This window comes from Nannospalax galili, unplaced genomic scaffold (assembly GCF_000622305.1).
Source record: "Nannospalax galili isolate Female #2095 unplaced genomic scaffold, S.galili_v1.0 scaffold1585, whole genome shotgun sequence".
Classification (NCBI taxonomy): Eukaryota; Metazoa; Chordata; class Mammalia; order Rodentia; family Spalacidae; genus Nannospalax; species Nannospalax galili.
Window position 1 is genome coordinate 332,131 of NW_008353737.1, and position 14,763 is coordinate 346,893.

The 14,763-nt window shown below is 38.6% G+C and overlaps 1 protein-coding gene across 2 annotated transcripts in view; it reads right to left on the bottom strand.

The window, feature by feature from the left end:
• Positions 1 to 14,763, bottom strand: part of Rasa2 (RAS p21 protein activator 2) — a 123,402-nt gene that overhangs the window by 70,773 nt on the left and 37,866 nt on the right. For both annotated transcript variants that reach the window (XM_008850877.3, XM_008850876.3), the window contains exon 5: positions 873 to 949. In XM_008850877.3, coding sequence (XP_008849099.1) covers positions 873 to 949 — 77 coding nt within the window. The remainder of the gene's footprint in view (positions 1 to 872; positions 950 to 14,763) is intronic.

Below are 14,763 nucleotides of genomic sequence, written 5' to 3' on the forward strand. Positions count from 1 at the left end.
AGACCAGGCTGGCCTTGAACTCACAGAGGCCTGCCTCTGCCTCCAGAGTGCTGGGATTAAAGGCATATGCCACCATGCCTGGCACAAATAAGATCTTATACAGTATCAGATACATATAGTAATACAGGAAGGCAATAAAATGCCTCAAGGAATTGGGGTTTTCACAATTGAGAATAAATTACAGTCTGGAACAGTGATAAGAAAATATCTATTCTGTTCCTTGCCCTGAGGTATGTGGGTATGTACCTCAAAACCTCAGGGGGATAGTCAGATATCAACTGAGGCAAAGACACAGATGCATCTAGAATAAAGAATTCTTGGTAGCTTGTTGATAACTTAAAGAAAGGATTGAAGGGGAGAAAAGAAGTCAAAGACTAGGCTTGAATAGGAAACTTACAGCACAGTCAGACTTACAGCACTGTCAGAGTTTGGACAATAAAAAACGACCTAAGGGTGAAAGAGGTAAAAAGGAACACAAAATTCATGGGAATCAATACTGGCAGTCTTAGAGGGGACACTCAGTTTGAACCCCAATCTCTGAAGCTCTGCTTTGGTGTCTGAGTGTATCCAGAGGACATCTAGAAACCCTTTCCAAGTCTCTACTGCCAGGCAGTTAGAAACTCTTATCTATGATCCTGTCACACCTTAATGCTTATATATGCCATTTATCCCACATTCTATAAAAATCAGTTGAATAAACCAGTAATTCACCATAATCTGAGCAGACTAAATGAAAAAAATAAACTGGATTATCAGCTTGGTAAAGAAATGATAAATTAGAATTTAATTTGCTAAACTTCTTAAGTATTTAACATGAGGAGTTGGTTTAACAACATAAAGTAGAGAATTATTTTGGCAAAGGAGATGCTTACTGTACAACAAGCTGCTGGCACACAGTTCCATTCTCTGTTATCAGTTCATTCAGTTTCAATTCAAGGTGAACTTTACCCTATGACAAAAGAAAATTACAACTGAATAGTCTATTTTGCTAACAAAATATTAAAATACGTACTTTTTTCAAATGGTATACATATTTAACTATTAACTAACCATGTACTTTTTTCAAATGGTACACATATTTAACTCTTAACTAAGCCTAGCACTCAGCTTTAAATACACTAGAATTGTTAAATGACTAATAACTGACAATGTATATCAAAGTTCTGAAAGAAAACAGTTTAATGTTTGTATCAAATGACATTAAAATTTTGCCAGGAGTGGTGGCGCATGCCTTTAATTCCAGCACTTGGAGGCAGAGGCAGGTGGATCTCTCTGAGTTTGAGGCCAGCTTGATCTACATAGCAAGTTCCAGGCTAGCCAGGGCTATGTAGTGAGACCCTATGTCAAAAAAACAAAAAACAAACACCAAAAATAAGACAAATTTAAGAATTTTATGGACTGTTTAATAAGTATTCACATACCTCAATTATTACCATTTTTTTAAAAAACATAGTACTCTGGTTTGGAAACTTTAAAAGGAAATTAAATGATAAATGTGGAATGCCTTTGTTTTTTTTCTTCAGAAAAGATAAGCAGGAGTAAGGAACAGAGACAGGTTCATTAAAAGATCACACATGGGGGCCGAGTGTGGTGGCACACGCCTTTAATCCCAGCACTGGGAAGCAGAAGCAGGCGGATCTCTGTGAGTTCAAGGCCAGCTTGGTCCACATTGTGAGTTCCAAGACAGCTGGGGCTACAGGTTAGCTGGGGCTAACCCTGTCTCAAAAAGACCAAAAAAAAAAAAAAAAATCACACATGGGATGGAGAGATGGCTCAGCACTTAAAAGCACCAGCTCTTATAGAGGACTGGTGTTCAATTTCCAGCACCCACATGGCATCTAACAACAGTATATTCTTCCAGTTCCAGAGGAATCTGATGCCCTCTTCTGACTTCCAAGGGCATTGCATGACATGGGTGCACTTACATACATGCAGGCAATAAATTGATACTAAAAAATGATAAATGATCACATACAATTTTGAAACAGTAGAATTAAGTTAAAGACAGTAAGAATCAAGATTTAATATCTACTATGTTCTGAGGAGGCACTGTGGGAATGCACAGGAATCTACAGATGCCTAAGAGTTACTACCTACCAGAAGCTCATAACCTAGCCAGGGAGACTTAAACAAAAGGTTAACAACATATGGCTAAAAGCACTGATGGGAGGATGGAACTAAAATAAAGTTCTTTCTTATACACAGCTGTTAGGGAGATGGATTTAAAACAAAGTTTTGTAGTTTGAAAGGCATTCAAGCTGTCAGTATCTTGAGAAGAAAGGCTTAGGCACAAATCATCTAGAGCATGATTACCTCTTCCCTTCTACTGGTAATGAGCAATTCTAAACTGAAAATTAGTGCTTTTTTTAAAAAAGGGCAGGAGAGATGGCTCAGTGGTTAAGAGCATGGACTGCTCTTCCAGAGGACCCAAGTTCAATCCCAGACCCACATGGCAGCTAAAAACGTCTATAATTCCAGTTTCAAGGGATCCAACACCTCTTCTAGTCTGAGGGCTTTGTATGACACAGATGTACTTACATATATGCAAGCAAAACACTCATATACATAAAATAAAATTTAAAAAATTATTAACAAAACAAAGCCAAAAAGAATGAGTGCTAGATTACCTCCAACCAGCTGGCAAGACAAATTCCCCCAGTGCCAGGTGGAGATTTCAGGGTATAATATGTAGGGGCTAATGAAGTAAATGATCTTATTAGAGGTAGGGAAGTTTACTCTCTAGTCTGTTCCTGTTCAGAACTCTTTCAGATACCTGTTCAAGGAATCTAACCTGAATCTCCTTTACTATTTTATCAGAACTTGTCTTACAAGAATGAATCTCAGAATTGTTAGCTACAAAGTTTGAAGTTAGATGCATACTATGTGATGAGCAATAGTGATAGTTCATAATCCAAAGGTTGGCATGAGAAAGTTAAGCTCTAAAGCAACAAAAAGGATCAACAAGTAAAATTAGTAGCCATGTAGAGCAACAACTAAATTTAAAAATTTAGGCACAATACTGATAAAATTATATACCACTTACAAATTAGGTCTTTCACTATTGTTACATCTAGTATTTACAACCTGTTTTTCAAGACCGACCTTGAAGATATGTAATTTCTAGTATTATTAAATTGGAATTTTATCATATTTTTCAGGTCATATTTTCTGTTATGCTAGCATGTATATTACTTGGCTCGAAAGGCAGTTTATACAACTGTGCAAATATTTGCATGTGAAAGCAGTTTTACTATTTAAAATATATACATTTTATAGTAGAAATTATATGCTAATAAAGCATTCCTAAAGCATAATAAAGCAATTGTCTCTCAGGAAATGTCTAAGATCTACTTTATTTCTAAAACAAAAACATTAAAATAGAGTAGAAAAAAGTATTCACAACTAAAATCAGAGTACTGTTAATCCTAGAAAACAAAGATATTTAATGAGATTCTACCAGGAACTATTATCATTGACTAAGAAGCAACCTAATATGTTAATTACTCCCTTTGGTATATCAGTTCATAATATAACTGTGTATTAACCTGATCAAGAAAACATCTAGGACAGAGCAGGGAGGCACATATTAGGGAGGAACACTGAAATTAAAAGGCACTGTAATTTGAATTAAGGAAATTATAATTTATAAACTATAAAACATTACCCCATTGTCTACTTTAAGGTATTTATTATTACTGTGCATGTATCAGTTACTTTTCTGTTGGTGTGATAAACACTGACCAAAACAACTTATAAAAGGAAGAATTCATTTGTAATTCCAGGGGAATTACAGTCCGTCATGGCAGGAAGGCATGGTGGCTGGAGCAGGAGCAGCAGAAGCTAAGCTCTCATCATCACACAGGCACAGGAAGCAAGAGAGCAACTGGAGATCTGGCAAGGCTTAAGAACTCTCTAAGCCCACCCCCAGTGACTTCCTCCAGAATAGCCACACCTAAAAACTCCCAAAACAGCACCATCATCTGGGGACATTTTCATTCAAGCTACCACATTCCACCCCCTGGCCCCCATAGGCTCATGACCATATAAGATACGAAATGCATTCAGTCCAACTTTAAAAGTCCCCATAGTCATTATCAATCTCACTACTATTGAAAAGTCCACAGTCCAAAGTCTATTCTGAGACTCAAGTAAATACCTGAACTGTAAGCTTCTATAAAATCAAAAGACAAATTACATACTCCCAACATACAGTGGAACTGAATACATACTGCCATTCCAAAAGGGAGGAACAGAAGCATAGAAAAGGAAATACCGGACCAAAACAAGACCGAAAACCAGCAGGGCAAACATCAAATCCAGTAGCTCCATGTCCAACTCCTGGGACTTTACTTCCAAAGGGCTTAGATGGCTCAGCCTCTAATGCAAGACACATCTCTCGTGCTGGTATCACTCCCTGTATGCAGGTCTTCTTGGCAAATGCCTCACAGCTCTGGCATCATGAACTTCTTGGGGTCTCCACTGCCAACCAGGCTTCACCTTCACAGCTTCATGCAATGGCCTATCAGGGCCTTCTCTAGGCAGGGGCAACCCTGCTTCATGCTGCCTGGCCTCAGCGGCTCTCTGAAACTGTGGAGAAGAACTGATGACCCCTTGGCTGTTGCATCTTTCATGGCACCAGGTGAGTTACAATGCCAAATTTGACTCCAAGTTTGGGATGGACTCCTGCTTCATCCATTTTAAAAGCTTTTCTCTTCAGTGGTCCCTGCAGCATTTTCCTTTCACAAGTTGGAGGCTTAACTGGGTGTGGTCTTACCCTAGAGGCATTCTCTCCATTGTCTGAATCTCTAGGCCCCTCCTTAATCACTTTAATCTCCTTATCAATGGGATCCTCTCCATCACATGCCAGGGTTCCAAAATTAATCTTCCTAGTGCTCTTTTTCAATCCAAACTGTATTTCTTTCTGCCCCATTTGCTCTCTTTCACTGTAGATCTGCGTATTACCAGTAATAACCAAGCTGTAGAGTCAACCTTAGGCTGTTCTGAAATTTCATCTGCCAAAGAAATTAGTCCATTACTTTTCAACTTAGCCTCAGGCAAGCTTTTTGGACTAGGGCAGACTCCAGCCAGACTCTTTGCCAAAATATCCCAAGTGTTGCTTAAGTCCTTATTTCTCTCTGGAACTGCATTGTTCTCAGCAGGTTTCTTCCAGGCCCCTACTAGAAAGGCCTGTTAAGCTCTGCTTACAGCAATCAACCGCTTTTCTAGCCCAAACTTCTAAAGTCTTCCACATTCCTCCAAAATCCCACATGGTCAGTCAACAGCCCACTCTCTGGTACCAATGACTGTCTTAGTTTGTTTCTTCATTTCTGTGACAAAACACTCTGACCACTATCAACTTGGGGAGGAAAGATTTTATTTGTCTTATATCTATCTCCCAGGTCATAGTTCATCAGGGAGTCCAAGGTAGAAAATCAGGGCAGGAACCTGGAGGCAGGAGCTGTCCCACATGGTCAGTCAACAGCCCACTCTCTGGTACCAATGACTGTCTTAGTTTGTTTCTTCATTTCTGTGACAAAACACTCTGACCACTATCAACTTGGGGAGGAAAGATTTTATTTGTCTTATATCTATCTCCCAGGTCATAGTTCATCAGGGAGTCCAAGGTAGAAAATCAGGGCAGGAACCTGGAGGCAGGAGCTGGAGCACATACCATGGAGGAACACTGCTTACTGGCTTGCTCCACTTCTCTGACTGCTGTCCACAGGACACACAGCTCACCTCCCAGATCCATGCCAGCTCCATTCTAGACCTACTGCTGTCCTTGGTGGTCGTCCCACAGTCCTGGCATCTCCAAAAAGCTGGGGTCTTCACTGAAACTGAGGCTACACCTTCACTAATGGCCTCTTCTTGCCTCTCTAGGCGCAAAGCCTCCGATTCTCCCCATGACCCCTTCAATCCTGGGGTCTTCACTACAAATGAAGCTGCACTTTCACCTATGGCCTTTCCTGGCCTCTCAGAGTGCCAAGCCTCAGCTGCTCTCTTTGACTCCTTCACGCTTTCAACACCAGAACCATGCAGAAGAGTCTTACACATTACCAAATCCTGCTTCCAGCTAGAGATGGAGGTTTGGGTCCCCTCTGTGTGCTGACCCTGAGGAAATACCTCCTCTGAGAAGAGTTCACCACAGTGATGCTGGTCTCTTGTTATTTACAGCTGATTTTTCAGCCCCAGGTAACCAGCATCAATTGTCCCAGTAAAGCAAAGGTTTTACTTCAGGTTCTGCTCTCTTCTTAATCACAGCTGATTCTTCAGCCCCAACCAACCAGAACCCATAGATTTTCAATTCAAAATATCACACGAACAGCCCTGATAGTCTCCCCTTCCCTTTGAAGCTGCACAAACCAGGTGGTGGTTTGAATGAAAATGTCCCCCATAGGCTCCAAGTATTTGGACATTTTGTCCCCTCATGGTGGCGCTGATTTGGGAGGTCTTAGAAGGTGTGGCTATCCTGGAGGAAGCACATCACCGGGAGCAGGATTAGAGAGTTCTTAAACCTTGCCAGATCTCCAGTTGCTTTCTTGCTTCCTGTGCCTGCCGGAAGATGTAGAGCTTAGCTTCCACTCCTCCTCTCCAGCCACCTCTGTCACCATGCCTCCCTGCCATGATGGACTGTAATTCCCCTGGAACCGTAAGCTCAAATAAACTCTTCTTTCTATAAATTGCTTGAGTCAGTGTTTCTATCACAGCAACAGAAAAGTGATTAATACAGTGTGTATGTGAGATATCTGTGCTATATAGCACTGTGTGAGGGTCAGAAGACAACTTTGTGGAGTCTGTTCTCTCCTTCCACCTCTGTGGATTCTGGGAATTGAACTCAGGTTATCAGGCTTGTGCCATAAACCATTTACCTACCCACTGTGGCATCTCACTGTCCCTCATTATCAATAGGAAAAAATAGTTGTTTAAAAGAAAAAGTTACAAAATAGAGTATGTAATGTTAACTTGAACACACATATATGTGTACAAGTTACTACACCTACATCTACCAAAATACTAAGATTTGGTTGGCAGGATTTCAGATTATTTACTACCCATCTAGATTTTCCCAAGTTTCCACTGCATTCAAAGTTTTTACTACTGTATTACTGTATTGTTTTTAATAAAGAAAAGTGAATGTAAGTTCTAAATTATGTAAAACTGTTTTTCCAGGCCATAAAACCAAATCTTCACTGAGCATGGCAGCACATACCAGTAATCTCAGTACTAAGGAGGCTGAATCTTTCTAGATTTCAAATTTGAGGTCCACCTGCACTACACAGTCAGACACTGTCTCACACAAAGAAAGAAAGAAAGAAAATGAAAGCTAAATCAATGAACATTTTAGAAAAAATAATCTTCCCGATTATTTTACACAAAATTTTGGTATTGATTTTATCTTTCATCGTTGCACAGATCTGGATTATAGCTAAACAAATATCTTACTCTGTCTTTTACCAATGGAATTTTTAGTTCAGAAAATTGTGACATTCTCTAGCCTCTCTTCTGGCCAGGGACAGTGGCTAGTGAGAGCCATAGGATGCAGTTCTGGCCAAAGAGGTGAAAATGGAAGTTCCTGGTGCAATTTCATAATTTTTCTCTGGAAAAAGAAAAATAACCGACAAATCGAAATTATTTCCAATATATTTTTTACTTTATTATTTTTATTTTATGTGTACGAGTACATTGCTTCCATGTATGAGTGCATCCATGTAGTGCAATGCATTCAGAGGTCAGAAGAGGAAGTCAGATCCCCTGGAACTGGAGTTAAGGATGGTTCTTAGCCGCTATGTGGCTGCTGGGAATCAAACCAGGATCCTCTGCAAGAGCAGTCAGTGCTCTTAACCCGAGTCCTCTCTCCAGCCCTCCAATATATTTTATATGTCAATGCCCAGTATTCTATCAAGATTTATTAAACAGGTGACAAGATCAAAATCCACAGGCAAAAAAAGTGACAAGAACAACAAGTTTACAGGAGATTGATAGTTTAAAGTAGCTTTAAACTCACAACACGTATCACAATGCTTAATTTAAAAAAAAATTGCTTAAAAATTTTAAAAGGTGGAAAAAATCTAGCAGATAACTGAGAACTATGAAATAAGTTAAATAAAAAATTTAGAAGAAGCCAGGTGTGGTGGCACATGCCTTTAATCCCAGCACTAGGGAGGCAGAGACAGGTGGATCTCTGTGAGTTCAAGGCCAGCCTGTTCTATATAGTAAGTTCCAGGTCAACTGGGGTTACTGGGAGACCCTGTCTCAAAAGACCAGGAAAAAAAAAAAAAAAAAAAAAATTTAGAACTGGGGCTGAAGAAATGGCTCAGCGGTTAAGAGCTCTTACAGAGGACCCAGGGTTCGGTTCCCAGCACCCACAACAATCATCTCTAACTCCAGTTCCAGGGAATCTGATATTCTCTTCTCTCCTCTGCAGGCACTGCATAACATGGGTGCACCTAAATACATGCAATCAAAACATTCATACAGATGAAATAATTAAAAAGAAATTAGAACTAAATAATAAAGCAACTTAAATGAGACACATTTAACATCAGATTAGCCACAACTGAAGAGGAACGTGAAATGGGAGATAGGCTGATCCATATAAAAGACTCATAATAAACACAGAGAAGGGGAGAACATTAGGGATGTATGTCACATGGCAAAGCAGTCTAGTTGTGAAATTGGAATCCCAGTGTAGAAACGGGGTGTTATTAAATTAGTTTAAATTTTCCATAATCAATGAAAGACATCAAGCCACAGATTCAAGAACTCCTAGAAACACTCAAGTTGGATAACAAAGAAAAACATACTGAGGCACTATTAAAATAGCTGAAAATAAAAGATTACAAAAACAACAACAAATAAAAAAACAACACCCTAAAAGAAGCTACAGAAACAGACATTAACTATAAAAAAGAACAAGAAGACTTTGCTATAGAGCCATGGTATATATGTTGATAAACATGACAGTATGATTTGGTCCCCAACTGGGTCCTTTTTTTTCTTTTGTAATTGCTTTCTATTATCCAATGGGAGGTTCAATGACAACAAACTTCTCATATATGTGAGAAAATGGTAGAAAAATCAAGTATCTAGCATTATATTGTATACTTCTAATTTAAGATAAACCTAATTCTTAGAAGGTATTATTTTATATAAATGTCAAGGCTAAATTATATTAGGTGAATATATTCAATTACAGTATCATTACTTTGTACTAAGGGGCATTTGGGAGAATTCACGTTACTCTGATACTACCTGAAGATTTAGTACTTTCATATGCTAATATTATTTAAATAATTTTCCAAGAATTTCACACAAATATGATTGTTTCAATTATACATTATGTATACATGTATATACACACACACACCATATATATCCTGATATCATATATCAGGAAAATACATGGAAATTTCTGCATACAGTTTGGGAAACAGAGTATTCAGGCAAAATATAATGCATATATCTAAAATCCCCTCAGGTCTAAACAATCTTTAAATCATAAAACATTTCAATTTTAATAACAATTTCCACTAAAAGAACTTAGCATGTTTCAAGTAGTTTAAAAAATATTCTTAGGCTGGAGAGATGGCTCAGTCATTAAGAACACTGGCTGTTCTTGCAGAAGACCCAGGTTCAAATCCCAGCACCCACATGGCAGCTAAAAACTGTATCTAACTCCAGTTCCAGGGGATCCGGCAGCCTTTTCTGTCCTCCATGGGCATTGCATGACACATGTACACTTACCTACATGCAGGCATAACACTCATACACATAAAATAAAAATAATAAATGAAATATTAAAAAAAATTGTTATGGGGAGGGAGCTTCTGGATTTTGATAAATTTTGGTTTTGTGTTTGTTTCTAGATCAAGTCTTGCTATATTGCCTAAGCTGGTGTTGAACAAGCCAAAGCAAGTAATCCTCCTGCCTCAACCTCTGGAGTATCTGGAATTAAAGGTATACATCATCATGCCCACTGATAATTTCATATATGGAAATTAACCCTGTAAATCATTTGAACATAACTGTCTGTTAGATAAAAAACAAAGATTTTACTTAATAATATTAATGGTTTTTCTTTATGGAGAGACTTGTTCTTCTCCTTAAACAGTAATTTAATAATGAGATAAAATCTCATTTGTGTTACTCCTCATACACAAATTTCTATTTTTTAAAAAGTCAATCAACCAACCTGTAATAATGAATTGCTTTTGAGGGATGTTGTGTGTGTGTGTGTGTGTGTGTGTGTGTGTGTGTGTTTTGGAGTCCTCACTATGTAGCTTTGGCTGGCCTGCAACTTGCTATGTTGACAGGCTGACCTTGAACGCAGAGATCCACCTGCCTCTGCCTCTAAGATATTAAAGGCATGTACCAGCATGCCTAGATTCAATTATGCTTTATATTCATGATGCCTTAATTATCATGTTTAAAGAAACAGTAGCGATTTCTTCTTAAATGGTTGTTTAAAATGGTAAAACAAAGCCATACTAAGGGGGGAAAAAAAAACAACAAAAAAAAAACTATAAAACAATCAATAGGGCATGATCCAGAAATTCAAGAGTATCCTGTTGGGTAAGACTTACTAAGCAACTGCATCAAAATGTCATAAAGGTCATGACTGACATGACATCTCCATTTACTGTGTGGATAAGTTGTGCGAGATACCCATAATTAACAAGAGCAGGAGCTTCTCTAGTCTTATGTAAAGCATTTTTTTTTTCTTTTTTTTTTTTGGTCTTTTTGAGACAGGGTATTCCTGTAGCCCCAGGTGGCCTGGAACTCGCTCTGTAGACCAGGCTGGTCTCGAACTTACAGAGATCCACCTGCCTCTGCCTCCCAAGTGCTGGGACTTGAAGTTGGGAGTTCCAATGCCTCACAGCTAAGAGGGTAGCTGTGGGTCACTAAAGCCAAAGAGAATTCACAGAAGACATGGGCACAATCTGTACCCTCACATTGTAAGGCCTCAAGTGGAATGGAATGACAAGCAGGATCATAACCAGGACTAGAAACTAAGGATAAGAATGCTTCAAAATGGAAGAATTGGTCAGCCAGAATCAAAATCTGCTAAAAAGTCAAGGAAAAGAGGAATGATAAATGTCCACAAGCTTGGTGACATAATGTGCTAAGTAGCAGGACACATTTGCGCTCTTCCTCAGATTCACTGTGGAGTCGGAGGATACATTAAATTGGCTTGAGAAGAAAATGGTTCATCCAGAGGGAAAGTGGAAAAAGGTAGAATCAAACCAAATTAAAGTTTTATTGGAGCTACTGGCAACTGATAGCTGCTCAGAGAGGGAGGGTCACTTTTCTTTAGGGTGACCACCTTGGATGGACCGACGCTCAAGGTAGTTGGACAGCACAAACTGAACTCAGGAACTTAATAAAAAAAGAGGGCAGAAGTTAGGGCAGGAAGAGGCTATGAGTGGTAGCGGTAGATCTGGGAAGAGATGGAAGAATATGATCAAAATACATTGTATAAATTCTCAAAGAATTAATCAAAATATTATTTTTAAAAAATTTATTAAAAAGTTAAAGCATGGTGGTGCATGCCTTTAATCCTAGCACCTGGGAGGCAGAGGCAGGTAGTTCTTTTTAAGATCAGGACTGAGCTCGTCTACAGAGTAAGTTCTAGGTCATTTGGGGCTACAGGGAGACCCTATTTCAAAAAGGTAAAAAATAAGTAAGTGAAGTTAGAAAATTGTACTCATTAAATAATGCTAACTTGAACTTTTGAAAAAAAGAACAAAATAACCATTAACTACAATAATAAAGTATAATGGCAATGTAAGGTAAAAGCTTTACTTAATGTTTCAACAATTTGGAATAAAGCACATCTTACTGCTAGAGATCTTCCCACTTCTGAAGACTAAATTACATTTTCTACATGTTACTTTCCTAGAATTTCACAACCAAAGGGAATTCTTAATATCTGAGATTCTCATTTTATTAGTGATCCTCAGGCAGCAACACATCATTAACTATTTGAATTACAAATGCCAAACAGTATTTAAAGGTAGAAAAATCAAACATCTCCATCTCTGAGATAAAGACACCAATCACTTCCTCTTTCAAATAGGCCTAACCCAAACTCCAATCATATCAAAGTAGACTTAAGTGGGGCGTGGTGGCCCACACCTTTTCTTTTAGCACTTGGGAGGCAGAGGTAGGCAGATCTCTGTTAAAAGGTCAGCCTGGTTTGCCTACTGAGCTCCATGTCAGCTGGGGCTACAGGGAGACCCTGTCTCAAAATGACAAAACAAAGAAGCAAATCAAATTAGACTTCAGTGGACATCTGACCCAAATTTAGCCAAATTCTCTCTGTAAACTGTAAGTCAGATTTTAAAAGGATGAGGAAGCTGTATGGATAGAAACGTTTTTAGATAAACAATTTACAGAAGGAAGAGATACGTATTCTTACTAGAAATGCAAAAAGAATGGGTGGAATCTTATCTCTAAAAATCTTTAAATGTGACTAAGGAGATGGCTCAGTTGGTAAACTGACTGTCATGCAAGCGTAAGGATCTGAGTTTGAATCCCAGCGTCCATATAAAAAAAAGGGTGTCCAAAATGATGGATGTGGTGATATGTATCTGTAATCCCACGGCTATGGAGACAGAGGCAGAAGGATTCCTGGGGCTCACTAGGCAGGCAGCCTAGCATAAGTAGAGAGCCCCAGGTCCTAATGAGAGACTATGCCTCATAAAAGAAGGTGTGGAGCTAGAGAGATGGCTCAGTGGTTAAGAGCACTGGCTGTTCTTGCAGAGGACCTAGGTTCAGTTTCCAGCACCCAATGGCAGCTAACAACTATCTATAACTCCAGTTCTAGGAGATCCAACACCTTCTTCTGTTCCCCACAGGCACTGCATGCACATGATGCACTTACATACATGCAGGCACATACTCATACACATAAAATAAAAATAACTAAATCATAAAAAAAATAAAGGTAGACTATCCCGAGAACAACACCTGAGGTAGATGTCTGGCCTCCAAACATACATGGTCACATGTGCCATGGGCACCTGCACACACACATACATCCCACCACATACAAGCACACACAAACCCTCACACATAGGTAAATCTTTAATTTCTTTTTCAAGTATGAATGAAAGTGGAGTGAAAGATAAGAAAACATGAAGCAGTCACTCTGCAAAATGAAAGAGAACAAACACTGAACACGAAAAGACATGAATCAGTGGTCTCATTTCCCACTCGCATCTTACAATATGTTCTGATGTACTGGGGTGGGGGTCCTACTGTTGTAGAATAACACTGCATACAGTTTTCACTCACCAAGGCCCCAAATAGAAGCCAACTTTCTTTTATGTGGCAAACCATTTTAATATATTTTATGAGAATTTAAAACCACTCAAAGATAATTTTAACTTATGTGAATTTTATCTAGTCTGCTATTGTTATAATCTAACCTCCAATTAACATCATCTTCTCTGCAGATGCCTGAGAACATTCTAGCTTGCCTCATTCACTATGAAGCTCCTGTAATTCTTTTTTTAAATTTTTATTACTTTTTTTTAACTATTCCAAAGAAAGGCAATTTTTAACACATTTTTCCAGAAATAACTTGAAGCAGGTTACATAAAAATATATATACAATGAAATTTAAGGGGGGGGGATAGGAATAAGAAATCAAAGACCAAAGGATTTGCTAACATGGGATCAACTTTGATAGTATAATGAAGGTTTCCATTAGCGCTCTTCTTTTTTTTTTTTTTTTTCAATCCTAACAAGTTTATTGGACTTGCTAACAGAGCATAGGGTGGTGGTTTATTTACGGAAGAGTGGGTGCCCCCCTCCCCATTTACAGCTGCACTGCAAAGTCCACACTCAAATATATATACTGTGACTTCCCAACAGCTGCACAAAATGTCGCGAGGTACTTCATGGCGTACTTGGCTTATATATCCTTAGCCCCTCTCCCACATGCAGCTAAGGTCCCAGATTGAATGGGAGGGGTAACTGACTCCTCCATGGACTCCTTGAAGGAAGCTCCTGTAATTCTATTTCAAGAAGCTCCCTAGGAATTTTCTAATGTCCCTTCTCCTTTTTTTCTCCAGCTAATCTGGTTAGGTTTCTGTTCCTTCTATTTTGATGCTACCTAAGTGGGCCTCTGAATCTACAGAGGTCTTTTTATAAGGCCTTTACAGAGTACTCAAAACAGGATAGCACTGAGGCTAGGAGTCTTATAATCAGAGCTCCAATGGGATCACCGCTTCACCAACTAGTAGTTCTGTGACTCTGGAGAAGTCATTGCACCTCTTAATCTTAACTGTAAAATGTAACATTAACCTTACCTGTAAAATGGAGATCACAACCACCCACCCTATGATGCTATTATGCAGCTAAAATGAGATAGGGTATATTAAGTACTTGTTATTGTGCTTGGTACATGTTACAATTACTAAAGTAATCATTAGATTGAACCCCTGCTGAACTGAATCTCATGGTTTTCTCCTACTGCCATCTACTACTCTTATTTTTTTCATGGTACTTTTATACAACTTAAGCAGGATAAACAAACATTAGCAGACTGGGATTTATATTATCCATGGACTGTTTTCCTATCTTTTCTATACTCACGAGGTTAAATTAATATTGTCAGATTGGTTTATAAGTAACAATATTCCCAATGATACCATATTATTTGAAAAGTATTATACATCCCTCCTATCTCCTACAGCATTCTTCTCTAGGAAGAGATCCTCAAACGACCTTAAGAGTAAAAATAAATTGGTTTATCTG